The sequence below is a fragment of the Anolis carolinensis genome, chromosome 3, assembly GCF_035594765.1.
Source record: "Anolis carolinensis isolate JA03-04 chromosome 3, rAnoCar3.1.pri, whole genome shotgun sequence".
Classification (NCBI taxonomy): Eukaryota; Metazoa; Chordata; class Lepidosauria; order Squamata; family Dactyloidae; genus Anolis; species Anolis carolinensis.
The window spans coordinates 30,563,160-30,589,055 of record NC_085843.1 but is presented as its reverse complement, the minus strand read 5'-3'; the positions used below and the strand labels follow the sequence as shown (position 1 = coordinate 30,589,055).

General features: G+C 37.0%; 1 protein-coding gene across 6 annotated transcripts in view; it reads right to left on the bottom strand.

Annotated features, from left to right (window-relative positions):
* The window catches only part of cdk8 (cyclin dependent kinase 8), a 63,951-nt gene that overhangs the window by 29,889 nt on the left and 8,166 nt on the right, over positions 1–25,896 (bottom strand). For 4 of the 6 annotated variants that reach the window (XM_062974664.1, XM_062974662.1, XM_062974663.1 and 1 more), the window contains exons 2-4: positions 10,713–10,788; positions 8,544–8,654; positions 5,638–5,778 (exon numbers count right to left, since the gene is read on the bottom strand). In XM_062974664.1, the coding sequence (XP_062830734.1) occupies positions 5,638–5,778; positions 8,544–8,654; positions 10,713–10,788 (328 nt within the window). Of the gene's footprint in view, positions 1–5,637; positions 5,779–8,543; positions 8,655–10,712; positions 10,789–25,896 lie in introns of those variants that run through there. The other 2 variants (XM_016996318.2, XM_062974666.1) reach the window with 2 other exon arrangements.

Below are 25,896 nucleotides of genomic sequence, written 5' to 3'. Positions count from 1 at the left end.
TTTAGCGCAAACAACAAGAATGCAGTTCATCCACAAAATACCCATAAGAACAAAGAGGTTTTGGAACAAAGTTTCATCCCATTCTCCTTTCTTCTTAAACATCTCTCACGTATCTCCCACCCTATGGCTAAATAACAAGAAATAACGCAAAGAATTTTATCACACAGGGCTTCTAAAATGCATTTTGCTGTCACAAACCCATTTTGTTTGAGACTGGAGTATGCCTGCCTAGCCACATTTTATATCACACCAAAACTTATTCAAAGTTCTTTGAGAAACTCAAAGCATGTTTATCGTACTGCAGCTAGTGTTGTAGCTTTCTCAATCCATGCAATTCGCATCTTTGTACATGCTCTCCCTTTTGTTTGTTTGTTTTCCTGTGAGAATTGGGGCTTGGCCCCATGTGAGCCACTCTGAGTCCCCAATGGGGAGATGGAGGCGGCATACAAAAATAAAGTTATTATATTATTATTATAACTCCGAGAGGTCACAATTTATAAGACTGGCCTTTCACTCTCTTAGAGCTTTGAAGCTGACCACATCTGTACTTCTAGGGTTTTCAAAATAAATACGAATTTCTTTAGAATGGTTTAAATTAAATTGTTAATCCCAACTAGAACAGATCCAATTAATCCACCCTATACAGCTATTAATTTACCAAGTTTCCTTTTACTGAATGGAACGACTCCATGTGAGACTAAAACTGAATTTAGGCTATTACTCCAGAATGCTTTTGGGGAAAAATAAAACCTACAGTTTAGAAATGCTACTCCAATGCATTCATTCACAGCCAAATAAGAATCCTGCATAACCATGTAGTTCAAAGACAAATACTTTTGCTCAGGGGAACGTCTACCTTCCCTGTGACATTTTCATATTTTGAAAACAATTCCAGAAATTGAGTTACTCAATTCATTCATACAACTTAAGGCAACATAGAATAATAAAATAGCATACAATCTAGCATGCAGGACTGTCACTTTGATATGGGATTACAGTTCACAGGAAATAGGTCACATGAATTCACTCTGCAATTACATTTCACTGGACTAAGCAAATGCTAAGGAAAAGTATTTTCCCATGCCAGACTAATACCTTAATTTAAATAAGCATAAATAAACCATCAGAACTAGTTTCTGGTCAGCTCATCAGAAAATACAGCCTTGGCCCAAAAAGCAGCTTGAATAGTTAGTGTATTAACTGATCATCTGCAAACTTACATTCCAGGAAAATTAATTTTTCGTCCAGGTTTAGGCAGTTACTTCAAAAAGCAATTTTCTCAATCTAATATATTTCACATGTAAATAAATTTTCCAGTACATAAAAGACTGTCCACGTTGGATTAATGGTCTAAATATTATTTTACAACAACCACCACCATTACTCCTTTATTGGGCTGCAGAGAGGAGCACTAGAAATGTGGTAGAGTTCCAGGAAAGGGCTTCATGCATCTCATGGACAATAGAGTGGCCATTTCTACTCTGCAGTGTGGTGACAGAACAAATATGGTTGAAATAAGATTTAAATGTAAATTGCTTCTAGGTTTGAACTGGTTTCTGAAATAATTTATAAAAATATATGCTGTCCTAGCAATTGGTGACATCTGTACATATTCGTTTACACTACAGATTTTTGAATCCACCCTACAGCTGCAGTTAAACCTGTCTAGCCACTGTATTCACTTTTGCTAGAATTCACAGGTGAAAACAAATTTCTCTTCTTCTATTAAAAGCAGAACTAGGATGTCAAGGGCCCCTTCCACACAGTTGTATAAAATCTCACATGAACTGGAATATATGGTAGTGTGGACCCAGATAAACCAGTTCACAGCAGATATCGTGGGAGTTCTGCTTTGATATTCTGGGTTATATGGCTATGTGAAAGGGCCCTAAGGAACCACACTTCTTTCTCTCTTTCATTAGGTCATAGTTAAGAAACAAGCCTCCTTTCATGGCGAATATGTATGAATGATTTTTTAAATGAAAGTGTTTTATACTTGCTTTATTAGACATAAGAGAATGTACTTCATAAAGAGCAGGAGATGGAAAGATGCACTGTACTATATATTTTATGGTATCAGAAATCTGTATTTTAATACAGCATCTTAAAGTCTTGTTTTCCTCTTTTGAAAATAGGATCCTTTTAAGTATTGTACTGCAGAGTTGAACAAGAATGTCTGGATCATTGGCAAGCAATCCTATATTTTGTAAAATCATAAGCAAATTCATAGTTCAGAATCTAAACAATGCTTAATGTTACTACTGATAAAGTGCCAATGTCTGAAAAGAAGCATTTTTTAAACAAGCAATCAATTGATCAAACTAGAGTTTGAGAAGAAATCCAATAAAATCTTATCAGATAATTAACAAAGAATTTCCTCTTACTCAAAATTTTTTAATAAAAGCACCATATTTCATAAATATATAAAAGGTTTGACCTGAATTTTGCCCTTTGTAGACACAAGGAGTCACGCAAAACAGATGCTTCTGCCCAATTTTCAAGAACCTTTGGTTTTTCAGGGTTTTGGATTTCATCTCCCAGATGCTTCAGCCAGCTCGTCCAATGTCAGGAATTCTGGGAGCTCAAGTCCAAAGCACCTTGAGGACCGAAAGTTGGATAACACTGTCCTATACTATTTCTCACATCACTCAGAAGGGTTTTAGATTTTCTGTACAACTATTTAAGGGGACCAGAAGGACAAAATAATAAAATTAAGTAATCCAGTTTTACCAAGCCATTCTAAGTGAATTTTCTCAAAAATCTAGCTAGATGTGAATGCTTTTTGTACTTGGCATAATACAAAACTGTGCACTATCATGCTTAGGCTCACCAGCTGAGGAAAGACTTCCCTCCATCCAACTGCTGCTGCTGTGGCCCTTGAGGGAGAAAACAGCAGCCAATATCTGCTGAACTTAATCCCTTCTTCCACTATCACCCCCTTTTTCTTGTGTGTCCTGTCTTTTTAGACTGTAAGGCCAATGGCAAGGGACTGTCAAATTAACAACTGTAAACAGTTAATGTAAACAGTTACTGTAAAACACAATACACACTGATGGTGATATATAAATAAAATATAATCTTTTAACACAGGCATATAGTCAGAACCAGCTGAAAGACTACTGCAAGGGAGGAGATGGTTGCAGACCAAGGGTTCTGAGACACATTCTACAAATTAACAACAGCACCTCAATTTGCAAGATCATATGCAGAGCAGGTTGGGTGCAGAACCTGCCTTCTTTAGACAGTAGGGTCCATTCTGAAAATATGCAAATTGGTACATAGTTTATTCATATAAATTTCTAAGCTACTGGCTTGCAGTAAACTAAGTCTTACAAGCTACCTAGCTAGGGACATCTCAAACCCACAGCTACCTTTGATACTACTGACAAAACGAATGACTAGAGAAAACACACAAGTTTACAAAACCTGTTCTTTCTTCTCAATCCATGTGGAAGGTGGTGTTTAGATTAACTGATTCTTCCAACATCCTTAAATAGAAGCAACTACTAATAATAGATCATGTTCAATACTGATCTAAGCTCTTTAGTCTAAAAGCACTAATAAGTTTGCCAATCTTTTAAATCCCCCATTTTGGGATTTTTCAAACTTATTATTGTTGGTTATCTGGAAGAAACTCTCTCCTCAGATTGCTGTGACTTTTCCAGGCTATATGGCCATGTTCCAGTACATGGCCATACAGCCTGAAAAACTCACAGCAAACAAGTGATTCTGGCCATGAAAGCCTTCGACAACACAGCTCTCTCCTTTCTCTGTTATGCTTGATTACTGAAGGTCAAAACAACCGCTGTGCTAGTAAACAAAACGTAGCCTCAAGTTTGAAAGCCATGTGCTAATACTTCCAAGAACAGTGTGTCAAAAGAGCACATTAAGTTATTTCATGTACATAACAGTTCATTCAAAGCACCAAATCTTGTTTATGCTTACTTCTTTTATGTAAAATGCTCTTCTACTGCCTTTCTAAGCAATTTATAAGGTGAGAGGGAGTCAAACGTAGAGTGCCAAATCCAATTGTTAATCCCAATTAGAGCAGATCCATGGAATGAATGGGATTTATGTAAATTTATTTATCATCTATCAAGAGAATAAATGAGTCTTTTCTAATTGCAGTTCACAATTACATTTATACCAGAGGGTCTAAAGCAGTCTTAAAAGTCAGACACAGAGAAGAGACCATAGAAGTCTTGAGATCTATGGAGATCTTCCACACAAGGGTGCTGTGTGTGTGCCCCAATATTTTAAAAACTAACATTTGCTGAAAAGAGAGCTCCCACTGAGCAAACAAATGAAAGACAAATAAAATATGATGAAATGTGTTTTCAAAGACTATTATCCTAGGTCAGTGGTGCTCAACCTGGGGTCCCCAGATGTTTTTGGCCTTTAACTCCCAGAAATCCTAACAGCTGGTAAAATGGCTGGGATTTTGTAGGCCAAAAACGTCTGGGGACCCCAGGTTGAGAACCACTGTCCTAGATCCATTAAACCAAACATTTTAGTTGCTGTTTTGAAAATTCTAACTCAAATGCATTGCGGAAAAAATAAAACACCATTACCAATACCAGATACTTTTATAATAAACTGTTTTTGCTATAAATTATATGTTACGGCACTGTTTTCGAAATGAAGACAAAATCTTTTAAAATTAACTGTTGATAATATGATTGCCACCCAATCCTAACCATTACAACTGCTGTTAAACACACCAAAACATTCAGCATGACTTGGCAACAAGCGAGCACCAGTAAGCTTCATAATAAAAGTAGAAGCAATCCTCAGATTTATCTTCAATGCCTATGTCATGGAAGGTGGATGATGAGAAAGAGTCCTGGATAACCATCTGTCCCAACCAACCACTAAACCACTTCGATTCTTATAATGAAAACAAAGGCTGGAAGGAGATAAACCCGGTTGTTGATTTACATTGCTGAGGCAATGTTTTGGGCAGCTTTCATAGAGGATTACACAAATTTATAGATGAAGGTCTATGAATGACCATTGAGCATGGTCTGAAGTCTGATCTCTAGATGCTAAAGGCAAGTATTAGGGATACTTTACTAAGTATCCCTACTAACACTACGAAATTTAATGAAAGACAGAGCTACTGTATGTTTCATAGTTGTATAAAAGAGGCAATTTCAGCTGACATTGTTTGTCACGCAACCATTAAAGGTACAGGATCCTTCCCATTTCCCATAGACAGTCTAATCTATATCCTGCTCTATTTATAAGAGTGATTTTGCAAGCAAATACTGATGCTAACAATGGCCTAGAAATATATTGGATCTGTTCAGAAAGGCAAAGTTGTGTTCTTTAAAAAAATGCATCTAAAATAAGACTTCTTAGATTGCAAAGCTACTGAGAGAAGCACTCATGGTTAACTTTCTCCTACTGTATTCTTGTGCTGTTTTATTGAACAACATAACAAGAAAAAACTGATTTCCCTTGCCAGGTAATTGAAAAATTTAGTGCAAAATACAGCATTTATTTACGTTATTTGTAGTGCCAAGTCATCATGAAAAGGAAGCCGTTAGTACCTCAGTATGAAATATCCTGTGTGAAACACCACCACTAGACATAAACCTTATACCTATTTCTAATCCCCACTGTAGATCTACTTACCAAATCCCTGTGTAACACCCAGTTAGCATGTAGGTAATGAATACCATCTAGGATCTGATATAATAGAGATTTCACCATTCCCCGGGGTAACTGAACTGGCTTCTTGTTTGCCTTAGAAGCTCTGTGAAACTTTATTATGTGCTGAAAAACAGAAAAACAAACACTTATAATAAGCAAGGGTTCATATATCCTGATAGAATGTATCATGAAGCCTATTATCCTCCACTGAATTCATTAACCAACATGGCATTTCTTGGGATTTAATAGGAGAGTTAGGTTACTCTATTACAAGAATTAACCACAAACCTTTTCATTAGGTTTTGTATTCATACTTGGTGCTCCAGTGAATCATGCTATTTTACCTTCCAATTATCTTTTCTTCTTAAGTTTAATTTATATATATCCCAAGCTACCACATGTCTAATATTGCTAATCCCCTTTCCACTAAAGCCTACTGTGAAATATAGTAGGATAAAATGGAGAAGAAAGTAAAACTGCATGTGGAGTTTGATTTCCCTGTTCACAATAAGGCACAAAAAACAAAGAGCCACACCGGGAAGGTTAGATATACATCTGACACAGTTCTCAGCCTTTTCCCAATTGCTGACATTGCCTACACTTACACCAGCATAGGATTCCAGTCCTCATGCTGGGGGAAAAATCTAATCCAGTTTCTAGTCTGCTTCACTGACATCGGGTATTCATCTGGTTAAAATCAGCAACTATTTCCTGTATAGTTGTAGAAGTCTGAAGAGAAAACACTTAACAAGAGTTTAGGTGTAACTTCAACGCATCTTGACAAGTTGACTTAACGGATAAACTTTAAAGGCCTGATTCCCCTATTCACCAATGATCACACACTCTTGAACATTTTCAGATAGTTTGTGTATTGTCAAAAGACCCAGCACCTCCCACTATGATCTGTGAAACTGTTGAGGCATAAAATGTTATGCTCGACCTTGAGATTTATATTTTTCAAGTCCTCACTAATGTAAAAACAGAGCAGAAAGATGTGATTGCATGAAATGCATTGTAGTCACTTATAACAGCTTTCACTTTCCTTAAGGCCTTTGTGAGGAAGGGCACAGGACAAAACGTTCCAAGATACAGTAGAGTCTCAATTATCCAACATAAACGGGCCAGCAGAATGTTGGATAAGCGAAAAAATTGAATAATAAGGAGGGATTAAGGAAAACCTATTAAACATCAAATTACATTATGATTTTACAAATTAAGAACCAAAATGTCATGTTTTATAACAAACTGATAGAAAAGGCAGTTCAGTACATGGTAACATTGTGTAGTAATTACTGCATTTACGACTTTAGCACCATAACATTGCAATGCATTGAAAAATTGACTACAAAAACATTGACTACTAAAAGGCAGATGGCGTTGGATAATACAGAATGTTGAATAAGCGGAAGTTAGATAAGTGAGACTCTACTGTAACACCAAACTACTATCTCTCTGTTATGCTCAATTGTCAGCTACTATATGAATGTGGACAGGGAGATATCTAAATCAGGTGTTTCCAAGTTCAAGCCAGTAATAACTCGATAAAATAAAGCTCCATGAGGCACTAGGTCAGTGCTCAGAGTGGCCAATTCAATAATGAGAGAGGTATAGAGGGAATAACAGCTAAATTTCTGGAGTACGGTTGCATTCTACTTTTCATGGAGAATATGGAGTCCTGCCCTTCAACACTTTTAAATAATCCTCTAGATGAAATCTGACCTGCATTCAATGATAACACTTCCTTTGTTGTCAGACATGTACCAGTCTTAGCTAGCAACAACAGTACTGAGGAATGTTGAAAATTACAACACACATTCTCCATCACTGCTCTAAATTCTATTCTTTGTGTCTTTATAAGCCACATGCTTTCTTTGTACTGTCTGATGTTGCTTATTTATTTATATCCTGCATTTCAAAGGTTAGGACACAAGACTAAATATGTGCCTTCAAGTTGCCTTTGGACATGTAGTGGCTCCATGAGTTTCTTAGGAAAGAAATACTCAAGAGATGATTTTGCTTTGAAGTATGGTTATTTCTCTGAAGTATAGTCTATAGCACCTGGCATTCACTGGTGCTCTCTCATCCAAGTACTAACAAGGGCTGACTTTACTTAGCTCCAAAGATCAGACAAAATCTGGTGCCTTTATGGCAGCATACTGAAACATCAAAGTAAAACACAGTAAGTTATAAATGTAAAATTGTACATGCATTAACACAATTTAAAATATTAAACAACATGCCCATTTAGTTAGTGAATGGCTTCCTGAATAAAAAAAATCCTTTGTCTGCCAGCAAAAGAAAAACAGGAAGGGGACCATCTCAACCTCCCTGGGAAGTCCATTCCATAGTCTAAGCAAGAACAGCAACCAAGAAGGTCTTTTCTTTCACAACCACAAAGCAAACCTCTAAAGGTGTTAGAACTCAGAAAAGTCTCTGCTCTGTGTATCAGGAGACAAAGGGGGCTAAAGAGAAAAGAAAGAGTTGACAATCATAATTTTTGCTCCCTTTCCTCAGCACAATCAGAACTCTGCTGAACAGATTTCTGGACCAAGATAATTGATACAGCTAGAATACAATTTTAATGCATTATGCATTCAAGGGAGACTGATTTAACATTTTGTACTATTTAGTGAATACTCAGGGCAGATTTTCACAAAGCAAATGCCATGTTTGAAGCACACATTTGAAGCTGCCCTAAATCAAGGACAAATGTGTATTTCAAAGAATAATAAGTAAAAGAACATGTAACATGGAGAAGGGGGTAGAGTCATCTGAGTCATCCTCTTTCATTTCAATGGGGTTCAGAGGAAAACACTTTGTTGCAGCACCACCTCTTCTACTTCCAACCAATGCCCATAGCTAATTACTGAATAAAAATATTTCCTTACCCAGAGGTCATGTTCTGCATAATCAAAGAGAAGCCATACTTTTCTGTCTGCATGCGACAGAAACACTTTTTGCAGAGAAATTACATTTGGATGCTTGAGCTCACGCAGCAGCTATAAAACAAACATCATACATTAGAAAGGTATCCATACAGGTGAGAGATTAGACTTGACACTTCTTTTTATAATTTTAAGTCCTATAAATAAGATTGTTTTTCAGGATTTATCTTTGAAGCTTTTAATCCACAAGGAGAGAAAAAAAGAAGCATGGGATTCATTTTAATTAAGGTATGGCTTATGTCTTAAACTAGACTACAATTTGGTCAACTGCAGGTACGTTATTAGGATGCAGAAGGCATGACTAAGTTTATATAATTATTATGAAAGTAAGCTTCATAATAAAATGAGGTCTACAAGTACGTTCGATGGTAAAAATAAAAACAAAAAGCTGAACTTCATGCACCAAATAAGAGGTGGCTTACATAAGTAAAGAAAATAGTGTGTCTCTTTTTAAAAGACAGTTGCTACAGTATGGGTACTGCCTCAAAAATCTGACTAGTTGCACTGCATCTCACACTTTAGTAAGAGAAATGCTTTTAGAATCAAATTCAGCTACTTTTCAACCAAACATGCTGATAAAGAACATACATATGAAATGCTAACTGTTTTCTATGCCAAAGGCCAACTGTATAGTTTTTAAGTACTGTATGTTTGAGTTATCATTACCATATGTATCCTCACATCAGAAACATTAATTTGATCCTAAGAAAAAGCTGGTTTGGAGGCTGTCACTTAATAAGATCACTACCAGAAAAATCGTAAGTACCATGCATTTTAGAAACCTATTTAATCATTTAATCTTTAAAAGTAATATTGCTGTCTTTTAGTTCATCTCTAAGATAAATTACCTACTGAGGATTTTCTAAGTTGATCTTTATGAGGTATAAACATAGCTACTTTAAGGTTAACACTGCATAAAGTATTTCCTATTTACTAAAAGCTGCATAAAGATGTACATTACTCTTCATTTTGAAGTATGTTATGTGTTTTGAAGTATATGTGTTTCAAATAATTATTGGTGCTTAGACTACAGGCAAAGTTAAATATTATGAAAATATAGAAACTATTTCCCATTTACAATTTTTAAAGGAGCAGCCCTACAGCAAAATGGAGGCTACTACAGGAGAAAAGATGTTTACCGTCTATATTATCTCCTCCCTTATGAAATCCTTTCTGGATGCTATTTGCCCAAGTAAAAAAAGATAAGAATAAAGTAATGGCTATTTCTTTCATCACTAGTGCAAAAAGAAAAAAGAAAAAGAAAAGACTTTGCAGAATGGTGGGTGATTTTCATTGCGAAAACTACACAAGTCGGTTGCGGGGAGCATTCTATTAGAATCCTGATCCATTTATGGTTTCTACCTCAAAAACAGTTAAAGAGATGTAGCTGAATTTCTGGACAAATAAAATGGGGATGTAAAACTTAAAATATTACAAAGTTACTTCACAAGTACAATGTAAATCCTTGAATATACAATTGACCCTGAACATTTGTGAGTTTATGATTTGGAGATTATTCACGGATTTGTGTAATATCAATCACTAGGTCCCTATTTTTAAGTGAATGTTTGCTGTATTTGTAAGTCTCAGACTGAATGTGTTTGCTCGCCATTTTAATGCGGAATTTGCCATGTCTGTTTTTTTATTTCCACAGGGGTCCTGGAACCATCCCCTGGGAATATCGAGGGTCCACCGTACCTTTACTAAGTCAAACTGAAATAGCTGATTCAGAAATACACCATCTATTTATGCTTTCCATTTCACAATTAAATCCTTCAGGACAGATTTCAAAACTGTTTAGATTCTAAATCTTGTTGTGTGCTTACTGAGCTTCCTTTTGGAATCTCACTTTATGGTCCAAATGCAGACTCCTGTGAAACTTGACATCCATTATTATGGCTTGCTACAACCCTTGAGATAAAGACACAGTTACTGTTAAAGATTTGTTTTAACCAAGACGTTATTCCTCTTGAGCAACATTTGTGCATTTAAATTTAAGGCTATTTATTATTGCTCAGACATGATTTAATTTCTGAAATATCAAGTGCATCAATAACTGAAGTAACTAAGTAATTTTATCACAGGGATTAATTTAATAATAAAATTACTTACTGCTATTTCCCTGCATGCAGACATAGAAATTCCAGTACCTTCTATTTGCTTTAAAGCATAATCTTTATCATCTTTCCTGTGAAATAAGAAAAAATATATCAAATATTATATTAATTTAAAAAAAACATTTAAGTGCACTATTTACAATCACAGACAATTAAACATTTGGAGGGAAGATATCTAACAGGCATGTATATGAAAATGTATTTGTTGGCTTTGTAAAATGCTGTGGTTGAACCCATATCCAAGAACTAGCCAACTGAGTAAAGTATAATACAGTAGAGTCTCACTTATCCAAGCTAAACGGGCCGGCAGAAGCTTGGGTAAGTGAATATCTTGGATAATAAGGAGGGATTAAGGTAAAGCCTATTAAACGTCAAATTAGGTTATGATTTTACAAATTAAGCACCAAAACTTCGTGTTATACAACAAATTTGACAGAAAAAGGAGTTCAATACGCAGTAATGTTATGTTGCAATTACTGTATTTACGAATTTAGCACTAAAATATCACGATATATTGAAAACATTGACTACAAAAATGGCTTGGATTATCCAGAGGCTTGGATAAGCGAGGCTTGGATAAGTGAGACTCTACTGTACTTTTAACACCTGTCTCACCTGCTGCATAAACACAGAAATGAAGAAACAAATCACTGCTTGAAACCTACCACCAGACATCTCTGTAAATCTTGGGCTCTCCCAAAACTCCTGCTTATTTTTTAAAAAGGGAAAATTTGGGAATCTGCATTTCTTCTAAAATAATACCCCCCTCTCACACACACCAAGACCTAAATAGGAAGTTACAAAATCAGAAGTGATTTGTTAGACATTTCCATTTTTCAATGGGAGAGGAGCTGCTTACGAAACGACACCAATTTAGAAGTAGTCGCTAATACCGAAAGGACAAGATCAGAATTCAAAATGATTTTAATAGATGAAAGAGCTCCGCCAAAACTAACAAATGAATATCAACAAAGAGAAATGTAAGGTACTACGCTAAGGCAGAAAAATGTAGAGATATGGAATGGATGACAAGTTACTTGACAAGATCATATAAGAAAAGCATCTAGGAGTCTTAGCAGACCATTTTTCTATTGTAGAACTTAGCACAAAAAAACAACACAGGCTGAATATACACGAGAGTTTCACCCTGTCCACATTTGACCCCTTTACTACCACTTGCAACTTTTAAAATCCAAATTAAAATCAACATGGAAAGCCACATCAGACTCCCATTATGCAGTCACACTGTAGATTCAACTACAGTAAACTTGGGTGATACAGAGGTATTCCTCTAGCTTTCCAACCTGCTTTGAATGCCAAATCCTGAATTTCAGCACCAAGGCTAGGGAATCCATCCTAAAGTACAGTAATACACACAGTCATCAATTTAGCTGATGAAAAGGTCTTCTGAGTGATAGTTGCCAGTTGGGTTCTGGCAGACTGGAGCAGATGCCCCCCCCCCCCCACCCAGAGGACCTCAGTGTGCAGAATTGATTGTGTAGAAGAAGGTGATCCTCTAGGTAACCTGAACCCAAACCATGTAGGACTTTAAAAGGTCAAAATCAACACTTCGTACTTTGTCGGGAAACTAACTGACCGCCAGTGAAGTGAGTTCAGGATAGGTGTGATATGTTCAAGATAGGCATGATATATTCACTTCTGGATGTTCCTGTAACCAATCTGGCTGCCATATTTTGAGCCAAATGGAGTTTCCAAACTTGATACAAAGGTAGCTAATGGAGAGCATGTTTCAGAAGTCCAACCTTGAGGTTGCAAGTGCATGCACTACCATCTTAAGGTTCTCCAAATCTAGGAAGAGCTCAGCTGACAAATCAGCCAAAGCTGGTAGTAAGCACTCCTGACCATCACATCTACCTGGGCTGACGACTGGAGAGACATATCCAAGAGTATGTTATATGTTTGTATCCTTGTTATTCTCCAAGTGTTTATGTCCACCAAGTTATTCTAATGCACAAAAGAATTTGTGGATTTCTTTGCCGAGCCAATGTCTGACTTTGAAAATAACTTGCCTTACAGCACATCTAGGAGCCCCCAGTGGCACAGCGGATTACACCACTGAGCTGCTATGCTTGCTAGCAGTTCGAATCTGGAGAGCGGAGTGAGCTCCTGCTAATAGCTTCAGCTTCTGCCAACCTAGCAGTTCAAAAACATGCAATTTGAGTAGATCAATAAGTACTGCTCCAGCACAAAGGCAATGGCGCTCCATGCAGTCATGCTGGCCACATGACCTAAGTGGTGTCTACGGACAATGCTGGCTCTTCGGCTTAAAAATGGAGATGAGCACCAACCCTCAGAGCCGGACATGGCTAGACTTAATGTCAAGGGAAAACCTTTACCTACAGCATATCTGTTGATGGGTATTACATATCACTTCAATCTTCAAACTATCAGTTTCCTATTTGCTCTTTATAGATATGTCTAAATCGGGATATTCTTCAGTCATATTGTGCTGAAAAATCTAAAGAAGTAAACCTTAAATGACATACTTTAAAATCACATTATTTTTCAGCTACATGCCAGTCATAGTGTCCAATAATATAGTTTACTTTTTGGTATATAAAAAGAAAGAAAATAGTTTTTTGTCACCGTTATGACTAATTATTTTTTTTCTGTAGACCATGTTTAAGCTTTCATGTCAAAATAAACTGATCAGAAATAGAACAAAACACTCTTTTCCTTCCATTTGTGTGCACATTTTTCCTATAAGCAAAAATAGCTACAACACATTTATTCACACTTGCCATTAGGGGAGCATTTTTGTCCAAGCCAAAAATGTCCTATGCCCTTTCTAACAAACTATAGTATATCAAAAACAGAAGTGGCATACTCTGCTTCAACAGTAGGTAGCCCTTTAAGGGGACAGTAACATTTTTACTGGGGTCAGAAAATACCTACAATATAGGGAGTATAGTTTTTTCCTTATTTTATTTTACTTTGACTTCACTCATGTTTCCTGGTTCAAGATGTTTGGTGAGAACACATTTGATTGTACATATCCAAACCCTTCTTTGCACATGGTCTCACAACTTACTGCAAATAGAACTGGGATCAAAAATACTACTCCACCTTCAGAAAATACAAGGACTGTTATCATAGTGCAAGAAGATTAAAGGAACGACTGGTTGCTAGTTGTGTTTAGATCTGCTGGATAGGGAAAGGAAGACTGTAAAATTATTGGCAATATTGTATGCAGCACATATTGGTGCTAACTACTAGAAGCATTAACATCTTCCACAAATCAAGCAGTAATTAAGAAAAAATTGGCAGGAGATAGCCTATGCATAAACTGACCTATTATAAACAAATATGTGATGCCTGTTCAAACTATTGGCAACTATTTTGTTAACACTGGAAGCATGTTAAACCATGGGAAATATTAGACAAGAACCTCTGCTTATTTACTAAATTTATTAAAATACCTATATCCTGCCTTGTATCATGAGATCTCCAGATGGCATAGAAGTACATTTTAAACCATTAAAACAAATTAAAATTTAAAGTGGTAAAATAATTTAAATGAATTGGAACATACTGAACAAACATTTTTATGGCATGCCCTAAATCCTTTACAGTGTTCCCTCACTTATCGTGGGGATTAGGTTCCAGGACCACCCGCAATAAGTGAAAATCCGTGAAGTAAGGACACTATATTTATTTTAATATTTCTACATAATTATAGTAGTTATACACTGGCAACAAAGGTCTGCATAGTCAAAGCAATGGTATTCCCCATAGTAACCTATGGATGTGAGAGCTGGACCATAAGGAAGGCTGAGCGAAGGAAGATAGACGCTTTTGAACTCTGGTGCTGGAGGAAAATCCTGAGAGTGCCTTGGACCGCAAGAAGATCCAACCAGTCCATCCTCCAGGAAATAATGCCCGGCTGCTCACTGGAGGGAAGGATATTAGAGGCAAAGCTGAAGTATTTTGGCCACATCATGAGACAGGAAAGCTTGGAAAAGATCACGATGCTGGGGAAAATGGAAGGAAAAAGGAAGAGAGGCCGACCAAGGGCAAGATGGATGGACGGTATCCTTGAAGTGACTGGCTCGACCTTGAAGGAACTGGGGGCAGCTACAGCCGACAGGGAGCTCTGGCGTGGACTGGTCCATGAGGTCACGAAGAGTCGGAGACGACTAAACGACTGAGCAGCAGCAGCACACTATTTTAAGTCTTATTCAACCAATCGTATGTTGATAAATCACCTCCTTCTCCTCCTGTTGCCGCTTGGGCTCCTTTTCTCTCCCTTTGGCTTCTCCTTCCTCCCTTCCTCAGGCTGTAAATTGTAATTTTTTATGATTTATATATAATAGTCTTTTAGAGTTTATTGAAAAACAGCAAAACAGCGAATCCATGAAAAGTGAACTGCGAAGTAGTGAGGGAACACTGTAATTAAAAAATATATTCTAACTTGGCATGAGTATGAAACCAAAACTCGCATCAATCTAGCCTCCAACTAGATAATATTAGACTGTAATTCCCTTTATCCTTCACTGAATAAGCTGGTTGTGCTGATGGGAGTTACTGTCTGTCCAGAAACAGCTGAAGCACTACAAATTGTTCCCTCGCTGTAAAACACCTATTTAATTCTTCATGAGAAAGCACATGCTTAACTGACGCCCACTGAAAGAAGTGCAAATGAATGTTTTAAGCATGGCTCATTTCTTTGATTCTCTACTCAAGAGTGTTACATGGAAATAATACAGCAATTTGGCTCTAGACATTATCTTTTTCTCCCATTTTTTTTAAACCCAATAACAGCTCTTCTCAGCAGAAACAGAGAAGGGAATTTTCCCATGCTATCCTTCAGGGTTACACTAAACCTTCAGCAGTTTTCAGGCTCCAGTTGCCTTGTTGGAAAGAAACCATTACAACTAAAAACACATTTCTTAATGAAGATCTTGAGTGACAAATAACTTTGCACATTTTACTTCAGTACAAACATTTCATGTTTAGAATAATTAGGCCTGTTTTCCAAGAAGCAGTGGTATGACATATATAGTTAACTGTTTCAAGTAAAAAACACGACACAAAAGGCTGTGGGTAGTAAGAACAGTGAGATCAATTAGCTAAGTATAATAAAAAGAGGTTTCTACATTGTAAGAACTTTGTGGAGCATTTTTGAGTGAACAACTGTATTTGGTTAGATAAAGAGTAAAGGTTTTCCCCTGACATTAAGTCCAGTCGTGTCTGACTCTGGGGGTTGGTGCTCATCTCCATTTCTAAGCCGAAGAGCCAGCATTGTCCATAGACACCTCCAAGGTCATGTGGCTGGCATGACTGCATGAAGCACCATTACCTTCCCACCGGAACGGTACCTATTGATCTACTCACATTTCCATGTTTTTGAACTGGTTAAAGTATATGATTAATGAGAGCACCTGTGATCTTGAAGACTACAGCCCTGTCTTTTCTCGTGCGACACATAAGGATATATAAGACTATCAACTCTAAATTTAAACAACTACATAGAATACTTTATACCAAAAAGACAGTTAAATTTTTAAGTTTTCTAGCAACTTTTGAGCTAGAAACAAATAGGTCAATCTGAGAAGTCAAAGATTCAATGGTCCCTATTCACTAGAAACTTTAAGGCAAACTGATCCCTGGTCTACATGTTGTGTAAGGATAGATACATCAGAGCCAGGAGTCCAAAAAGACACCAAGGTCAAAATCTGTTGCCATTTTCATCCTGTCTTTCCTCCAATGGCTCAAAGGAGTACACCTAGTTTCCCCTTTTCTAACTCAACTACAACTCTAAAAAAAAAATAAGCTTGCCAGAAATAATGATTGGACCACTTATTCGGTAAACTTTTAACCTACTTCTGCATGCTCACATTTAACACACTGCTGTACCATACTGGCTGTGTTAACTGTTGTCTTCAAGAAAATGTTGTCTTCAAGAAAAATATTTTTAGAAAGTGTGATATAGAGATATGAGTTTTTAAATCTAATACCTCAACCATAAAGGTACTATCCATCATATAAAGAGGCATTTGCTAGTTTTAGAATGTAGAATCACTATAAACCATAGCCAATTAAAGATGTTCTCTCAGGATGTGGTCATTTAACTTTTTACTTCTTCCACCAGACTTCAAAGTGCAACTTCCTTCATACTGCCTTCTAGATGAAGCAACTTTTGCGGTTTCAGAACTGTTATCAAGAGAGATTATCAGAAATACAATAGTTTCAACTGCTTGCATTTGACAGAACAAAAAAGCCACAAAAGTGTCACAACAACCATTTTTATTCAAAATTTATTAAACGTAATGCAAAATTCAATTCCATTGGAATGTTATTGCTTTGAACAATTAACAAATTTAGGAATGATCCCTTGCTTCATAAACTTAATTGAAACCAAGTTATAAAATATAGTACTGTATACGCTCATAGGTAAGTCTAAACATTTTAATAAAAATTGTCCTCAAAATCTGTGTGTGTTGACAGGATTTAAGATGTAAGGATTACAGCTTAACTCTTATATAAAAAAAGAGAACCATTCCCTTCTCTGAGTAGAGTGCTGAAAGAGTATCACCCACCCCAACAGAACCTAGAACAGTGGTTCTCAACCTGTGGATCTCCAGATGTTTTGGCCTTTAACTCCCAGAAATCCTAACAGCTGGTAAACTGGATGGGATTTCTGGGAGTTGTAGGCCAAAACACTTGGGGACCCACAGGTTGAGAAGCACTGACCTAGAAGAAGCACAGACCCTTTCTGTTCTCTCTGTGGCACCACGTCTGGCCTTTTCGAATCCCAGGGTAGGAAATTGATGGTGGCAACCAGGGTTGACTAGCCTCCTGAGGCATCACTGGCCTTTTCCCCTCTCTGCAGAATGACCCTTGACCTATCCATGAGTCATATCAAAATCCATAATTCTGGCCCCCAAAACTGCCCTCAGTTTATACATGAGATTAATTTATACACAAGCATGCTGCAATAAAGGGCAATGCAATATAAAATAAAGTAGTTATTCTAATGAAATGTGTGTCCATTTACCCACTAAGCCCAGGAAGGGTGTAGTCACAATCTTAGTAGCCCAATGTGAAAAACATGAGTAATAAACTTCCCCTAATCTCAATTAAATCAAATAATCTGATTAGAAGCATCTCAGAAATGTATTGATTTTTTCAAGGAGAGTGAGGCTTACTTACCTAAGTGAGAAACCGACTCTGACCAGTTCCTAAGTAAGAATTCCTAGTGAAGAATTCTTACCTACCAAGTATAGTCACCCCTCCTTATTCACAGATTCCATGGAGTCTATCATCCATGGCTTGAAAATATTCAAAACAAATTCCAGAAAGCAATCTTTACATTTACCATTTTATATAAGGGACACTATTTTACCACACCATTGTGTATAATGGGACTTCACGCCTATTGACTTTTCTATGGGGGGGTTTAGGAATAAAACTCCAGAAAAATCTAAGGATCCACTTTAAAGACATATTATTTCCACCACAAAAGGGGGGGGATGGTAGTACTCAATGCTAGTAGGCCCTGCCTGCCGGGCCTACGTGCATTGAGTGCTCTGCACTTGACTGTAGGCCCTGCGAGCTGGGCCTACGAGCCATCAAGAACTTGATGCTCATAGGCCCTGCCTTTCGGGCCTACAAGCATAGAACACTCGGCGCTCAACTGTAAGCCCAGGGCCTGTCAAGTCGAGTGCTTGATGCTCGTAGGCCCGATAAGTAGCGCCTACAGCCGAGTGCCGGGCCTGGATGGGAGGGCCTTGGCGCTTTGCCACCCAAGGCCCAAAAATTTTTTCAGACCCTGGATGGAACAGCTCATTTCCATAAGCAGCTGACAGAAACAGGGACATATGACTGGTATAAATAGAAATGAGTAGTGATTCCATACAAATACACAAGACTACTTCAGATCCTTGCCCTAGAACCGTGAAGAATAGCATTATTTGCCTTCTCCTCCAGTACTGGTATATTTGTACTGCCTTTACTACTTGCCACAATTGTGTGCTATGGCCAGTTATGGTGGTAGGGGAATACCTCCTTCTGTTGTTAGTATTCTACTTCCATTTTGTGGCTCTCCCAGGACATGAGCACCAAGATTGTCCAACATCGTGTGCTTTGGTTCATTGCATGAATGGTGTGAAATTAGACAAACCTGGCCAGAATGTGAATTGCCATCCTCCTTCCCAATCCTTTTTCCTTTTTTGTCATGTTTTAGATTGCAAGTGGGCCAGTAGGTAGTGATTTTTAGTATTTGGTAGTAGCCCTGGGAGCTTTTTTTTTTTTTTTTTTGGCTGAAGACTAAAAATGCTTTAGAATTATAAAGTATGTGATTGAAATCAATGTTCAGCCTCTCCTCTTGGTGATTTAAATAAATCCATCATGGAGAAACGTTCTGAAGAATATACAACTGTTAAGATGAACTGTGGATAAACAGTTTCAAAAGAGACAATTGACGCTGTCATTACAATTTAATCAATACTGAAAATCTGGTATACTGTAGATCAAATACTAAATGAGTAAAGTGTGAACTGCCAGTTGTTTAACTCTCTGGAATATTCAGAAGAAGCTTTCAAGCTAAGTTGATATAAGTGAGATTTTACATTGCTGATAATGGTAGCGAAAACATTATAAATTAAGTTATACATTGTGATTCTTAGAAGGAATTGGATTCTTACAACTAGGCATGATCTTCATTGTGATAAACTTGCACTAAAAATAGTTGAGTACAGAAAAAAAAATTAGCTCACAAAGCCATGGGGGGATAGGCATTGCAGATCAAATTTGTAATGATTTGTACTCTGTATTTCATTTTGGCGACTGAGTGTCTGACTTGATTATCGTATTGGTAATTCTCTTTTTGAGGGACTATCCTCCAGTTCATATGTCTGCTCCTCTTTCTGTCAGTCCCTAAAACTAACCAAAGTGTGGTTCTATGGAGAAAAAAGGCTTTCCTGCCCTCTTATCTCATCCTATGTTTTATGCATAGTTCAAATCAGGCAACCTCAGAGTGTCCGTACATTTACAAAAGGAAAGTATAAATAAATTCTGATATATAGAGGTGCACTTTTTTTACTTTGGGAATTTATTAGAAAAGGAAATTAAAAATCTAGTTGAACACCAGTCTCACAACTAGATGGCTACAAATAATTTACGCAAAACTTAATAACAGTTGAGAATTTAGTATGCCATTGTCCTGTTCTGTTCACTGTATTCCAGACACTCAAAACAACTATACCCATTAATTTCATTGATATGTTTTAAAATGTGGGAGATTAAATGTGCCTTTCCCCTTAAGAGCAATACCAGTTTCTTAGCATTATATTCTGGAACTCTCCTGTAAAACAAAAGTAGAACGTCCTAACTCCCAGGGTTCCAAAGCAAAGGTTATCAAACTCAGCTCTTCAGTTGTTTTGGATTTTAGGTCTCACAAACCCCAGTTAACTTGACATAGACAAAGCCCGTGATGGCAGAAGTCCAAACATCTAGAAACACAAAGACAGAGAATCCTACTTTAAAGAGGCTCAGAAAAGTATGATTGATAATCCATAACAGTAGGAAAATCCAGGACAACCAACAGTCATACTTGTACAGGTCATGAATCAGAGTAGCCAAGACATTTTCAAGATAGAAATAAATCCTGAAGGAAGATCCACTTTTACATTAATTGACAATATAATTTATGTAGAAAAGAAATCAAAGTGGGAAAATATTCACATTTAGAGAGATTTTTTAGATCTTGGGAAACCCAGTTTTGAAAAATCATTGTATTTATTAAAAGTAGCCTTGCAGCCACAGGTGACACTGAAGTACATAAAGGTGAGATAACTGATAATTCCTCCTCTGTTAATCCCCTTGGTTTCTGTGCTCCTTTCTGTATAAAAGGATACAAGCAAAGTGCTCTTCTATATGATTCATAGAATAATAGAGATGGAAGAAACCACATGGGCCATCTAGTCCAACCCCTGTCATGCAGGAAAAGCACAATCAAAGTACCTCTGACAGATTGCCATATAACCTCTTTTTAAAAGCCTCCAAAAAAAGGAGCTTCCACCACAATCTGAAGAAGTTCCGCTGCTGACCAGCTCTTAAAGTCAGGAAGTTCCTCCTAATGTTCAGTTGGGATCTCTCTGAGGGAAGAGCAAAGGATTCTCAGTTCTTTCTCTATCTACTTACAAACATGAGGTTCTATGTTCTCTACCCCATTGCTCTGAATCCTGACTAGCAATAGTCAGCAAAGATTCAAGTAAGATTATTTCCTAGCCTCACAAGATCCATAGTAGTCTTGCATCCAAGCCCTTATCAGCTCCAAGCCTGCTTAGCCTCAAATATCTAACAACAATGGATACGGTTAGGATGGCACAGTGATTCAAAGTTTATTTCGACTGCTTCTCCTACCCTCTATTCCTATGCAATAGAGGTTGCTTTGAATGCATTTTTCCTGCTTCTTAACAGGGGGTTGGACTGGATGTCCCATGAGGTCTCTTCCAACTCTATGATTCTATGAAAGCAGCAAAAGATGTAGCTGTCTTCTGCTATATAGAGGCTACTACTCTCATAGTAGGCTAATAAACATTTTGAAGGCTAGTGATATTGAGTAAACTGATTAAATCTTATTTTTAAAATTCATATTCACAACAAGTAAATCATACCCCACAGAACCAGGATGCAATGTGGTTCAAATTCCAAGAAAGACAAGTCCCCCTCCTTTTTCAACTCACATCTTTGCTTCTTTAGACATGAATACGGACTAAGATTTTTCAGTGGCAGTTTCTGCTTGTTATACATTAGAACAATTATTTTCAAAAAACAAAGGTTTAGGGCAGGGGTCCCCAAACTTTTAAAGCAGAGGGCCGGTCCACAATCCTTCAGATTGTTGAGGGGCCGAATTATCATTTGGAAAAAACAAAAACGAACAAATTCCTATGCACACTGCACATGTCTTATTTGTAGTACAAAACAACAACAATGAAAGAACAATACAATATTTAAAAATGAAAACCACTTTAACCAACATAAGCCTATCAGGATTTCAATGGGAAGTGTGGGCCTGCTTCTGGCCAATGACACAGTCAAGTGAATTAGGATTGTTGTTGTTGTGTGCCTTCAAGTCTTTTCAGTCTTTGGGCGAAGCTAAGTCTAAAATTAAGTATTTATTTATTGCATTTATTTACTACATTTATATCCCACCTTTTTCACCCCGAAGGGGACTCAGAGCAGCTGTATGTACATACAGTAGAGTCTCACTTATCCAACATTCACTTATCCAACATTCTGGATTATCCAACGCATGTTTGTAGTCAATGTTTTCAATATATCGTGATTTTTGGGTGCTAAATTCATAAATACAGTAATTACTACGTAGAAATTACTGCGTATTGAACTACTTTTTCTGTTAAATTTGTTGTCTACCATGATGTTTTGGTGCTTAATTTGTAAAATCATAACCTAATTTGATGTTTAATAGGCTTCTCCTTCATCTCTTCTTATTATCCAAAATATTTGCTTATCCAACGTTCTGCCGGCCCGTTTATGTTGGATAAGTGAAACTCTACTGTACAATATTTTATATTATTAGCATAGCACAATATTAGCATTATATTTTACTATAATGAACTATACCACTATATTGTAATCTATATATATAAAAGAGGGCAGTGGACAAAACAACAAAACTACAGGCCCCCCAACCTCGAAATTTGACAACACAACCCATAATCCACGCCTCTAGGTTGATACAACAAAAAGAAAAGAAAAATAAAGTCCTAATTAGAGGGAGAGCAATAAATGTTTTTATCCAATTGCTGCCAGTTTAGAGGGCTAATCTCTGCCCACTTGGTTGCCTAGCAACCAGCCAAGGGACAGCCAGGTTTCAGTTAGGGGACAGGCCGATTTAGGCCTCACTTAGACTTCTTCCACAGATTATCTAATTTGCACTGGATTATATGGCAGTGTAGACTCAAGGCCCTTCCACACAGCTATATAACCCATTTATAATCTTATATTATCTGCTTTGCACTGGATTATCTTGACCTCACACTGCCATATAATCCACTTCAGTGTGCATTTTATACAGCTGTGAAGAAGGGGCCTCATATAATCCAGTTCTAAGCAGATAATATAAGATTATAAATATACAGTAGACTCTCACTTATCCAACATAAACAGGCCGGCAGGATAAGTAAATATATTGGATAATAAGAAGGGATTCAGGAAAAGCTGATTAAACATCAAATTACGTAATCGTTATACAAATTAAGCACCAAAACATCATATTATACAACAAATTTGACAGAAAAGGTAGTTCCACGCGCAGTAATGCTATGTAGTAATTACAGTAGAGTCTCACTTATCCAACATTCTGGATTATCCAACGCATTTTTGGAGTCAATGTTTTCAATACATCGTGATATTTTGGTGCTGAATTCATAAATACAGTAATTACTACATAGCATTACTGCGTATTGAACTTCTTTTTCTGCCAAATTTGTTGTCTAACATGATGTTTTGGTGCTTCATTTGTAAAATCATAACCTAATTTGATATTTAATAGGCTTTTCCTTAACGCCTCCTTATTATCCAGCATATTCGGTTATCCAACATTTTGCCAGCCCACTTATGTTGGATATGTGAGACTCTACTGTACTGTATTTACAAATTTACCAGTAAAATATCACAATGAATTTGAAACACTGACTACAAAAACATTGATTATGAAAAGGCAGACTGCGTTGGATAATCCAGAACATTGTATAAGCGAATGTTGGATAAGTGAGATTCTACTTTGATATGAAATAATTTCTAGGATAGAATAATGCAGAACAATATAATCTCTAAAACCAGGACAGTAATAAAGAAATAAAGAAAGTAAATAAAGCAAGGAAATTGGAAATTCCACAAAGGAAACAATCAGGGCCAGCTAACACCTCCCAAGAAAGGATTCTTCCAGAAAGGAAGCTGAGAAGGCAGTGAAGCACTATGTATTACCAAAGTCATTATTATTACTATCATTACTATCCTTATTATTATTATTATTATTATTATTATTATTATTGTGTTGCGGTCAACCGTGAAAATGAATACAATCTGGCTCCAAGTATTCAAAAACACTAAAATCAGAATATATAAAAATTAATGTGGTATAATAAAACAGAACAATACAATCTCTAAAATCAGAACACTAAATAAAGAACAACACTCTGAAAATAGGGGAATTCCACACAGAAAACAATCAGGGCCAGCTAACACCTCCCAACAAAGGATTCCCATCATCAAAGTCTGGCCAATCCTCTGTTTTCTCAGGGCCACAGACAGTAGAAGCATATAAAATATCGCAAACAACACCACTCTGAAAACAAGGTAATTCCAGACAGGAAACAATCAGGGCCAGCTAACACCTCCCAACAAAAAATCACTCAGGGAGGAAACAGCTAGGCTTTAAATCTGCAAGGCCATTACATCCTAATCATTTTTCCTAATTGCAGCATTCATACTTGCCTCCAACAGACAAAAAAAAAACAATCAGAAATATTGTATATTCACAACTTTTAGGAAATAATATCCCCTGATGGCACAGCATGTTAAAGCGCTGAGCTGCTGAACTTCTGGACCGAAAGGCCGCAGGTTTGAATTGGGGGAACTGACAGAGCCCCCACTGTTAGCCCCAGCTTCTGCCAACCCAGAAGTTCAAAAACATGTAAATGTGAGTGCATCAATAGGTACTGCTCCGGTGGGAAGGTAACGCCGCTCCATGCAGTCATCCCACATGACCTTGGAGGAGTCTACGGACAACACCGGCTCTTCGGCTTAGAAATGGAGATGAGCACGAACCCCCAGAATCAGACATGACTGGACTTAACGTCAGGGGAAAAGCTTTACCCTTGACCTTAACTACCACCAATTCCTCAATACTTTATTTCCCATACCACCATTCTTCGCCACAGCAACGCGTGGCCGGGCACAGCTAGTATTATATATAACATATAATTAATATTATTATATGGTATTATTATTAGTATTATACTGTATAACATTATAATATTATCAATATTATATGTATATACAATATATTATATTATTAAAACTGATATTAAAATATCATATTATAAAACTGAGGGCGGGGGCCAGGTCAATGGCCTTGGAGGGCCGCATCCGGCCCCCGGGCCTTAGTTTGGGGACCCCTGGTTTAGGGAATGTGAATACGACAGAGTCTCACTTATCCAACTGTCTCTCATCCAATGTTCTGTATTATCCAACGCAGTCTGCCTTCCACCTGGATCCACAGCTGTTTCCTCTAGGCAGGCAAGGATCACAGATTTTTAAAAAAATCTTCACAGGACTGAAATTTTATGGGTTTAACTTCTGACAATGTTGTTACTGTAAGTTCATTTTATGCAATTCTATCTTTATTCATAGTCCATTTTTAGCAGTCAATATTTTTATAGTCTATGTTTTCAACACATTGCAATGTTTTGGCTAAATTCATAAATACAGTAATTACTACATAACATTAGCATATATTGAACTGCTTTTTCTGTTCATCAACTCGTTGGGCATTCCTTAAGAACAATTGGCTGTGGGGTGGATTGGACTAATTTTAGGTGTTAAAATGATACAATGATAATATATTGAATTGCTGTTCCAGGGGGGAGGGGGAACGGGGGAGGGGAGGGGGGTGGGTGTTACATTCCAAAGGATCGTTTAAAATGTCATTTAAGCATTACTTACTTTTGGTATTATGTATATTGAAATAAGACATGCATCGCTAAAATTTTGTTAATTGTTGGAATGTAATAAAAAAAATTTAGGTGGGGGTGTGTTGTGTGTGACAATGATTCTAGGGTGTTGAGCTGCTATTTATCAGAGCTTGTTGCAAAACATGAGGTTTTGGTGCCTAATTTGTAAAATCATACGTAATTTGATGTTTAATAGGGTCTTCCTTAACCCCTCTTTATTATCCAATGTTCTGCCGTCCTGTTTATATTGGATAAGCAAGACTCTACTGTACTCACAATTCTAAAAATAAGGAAAGTAGAAAACTAAAGTGACTTAAAAACCAAGTATTTTAAATTAGACACACATTCAACAGGTCATCATACTAGTGTTATAAGCCAGATATTGCTTCCAATTATAAAAATGGAGACACTCAGAAAAACTTAGTACCGAATTTACACATGTATACGTCAACCCTA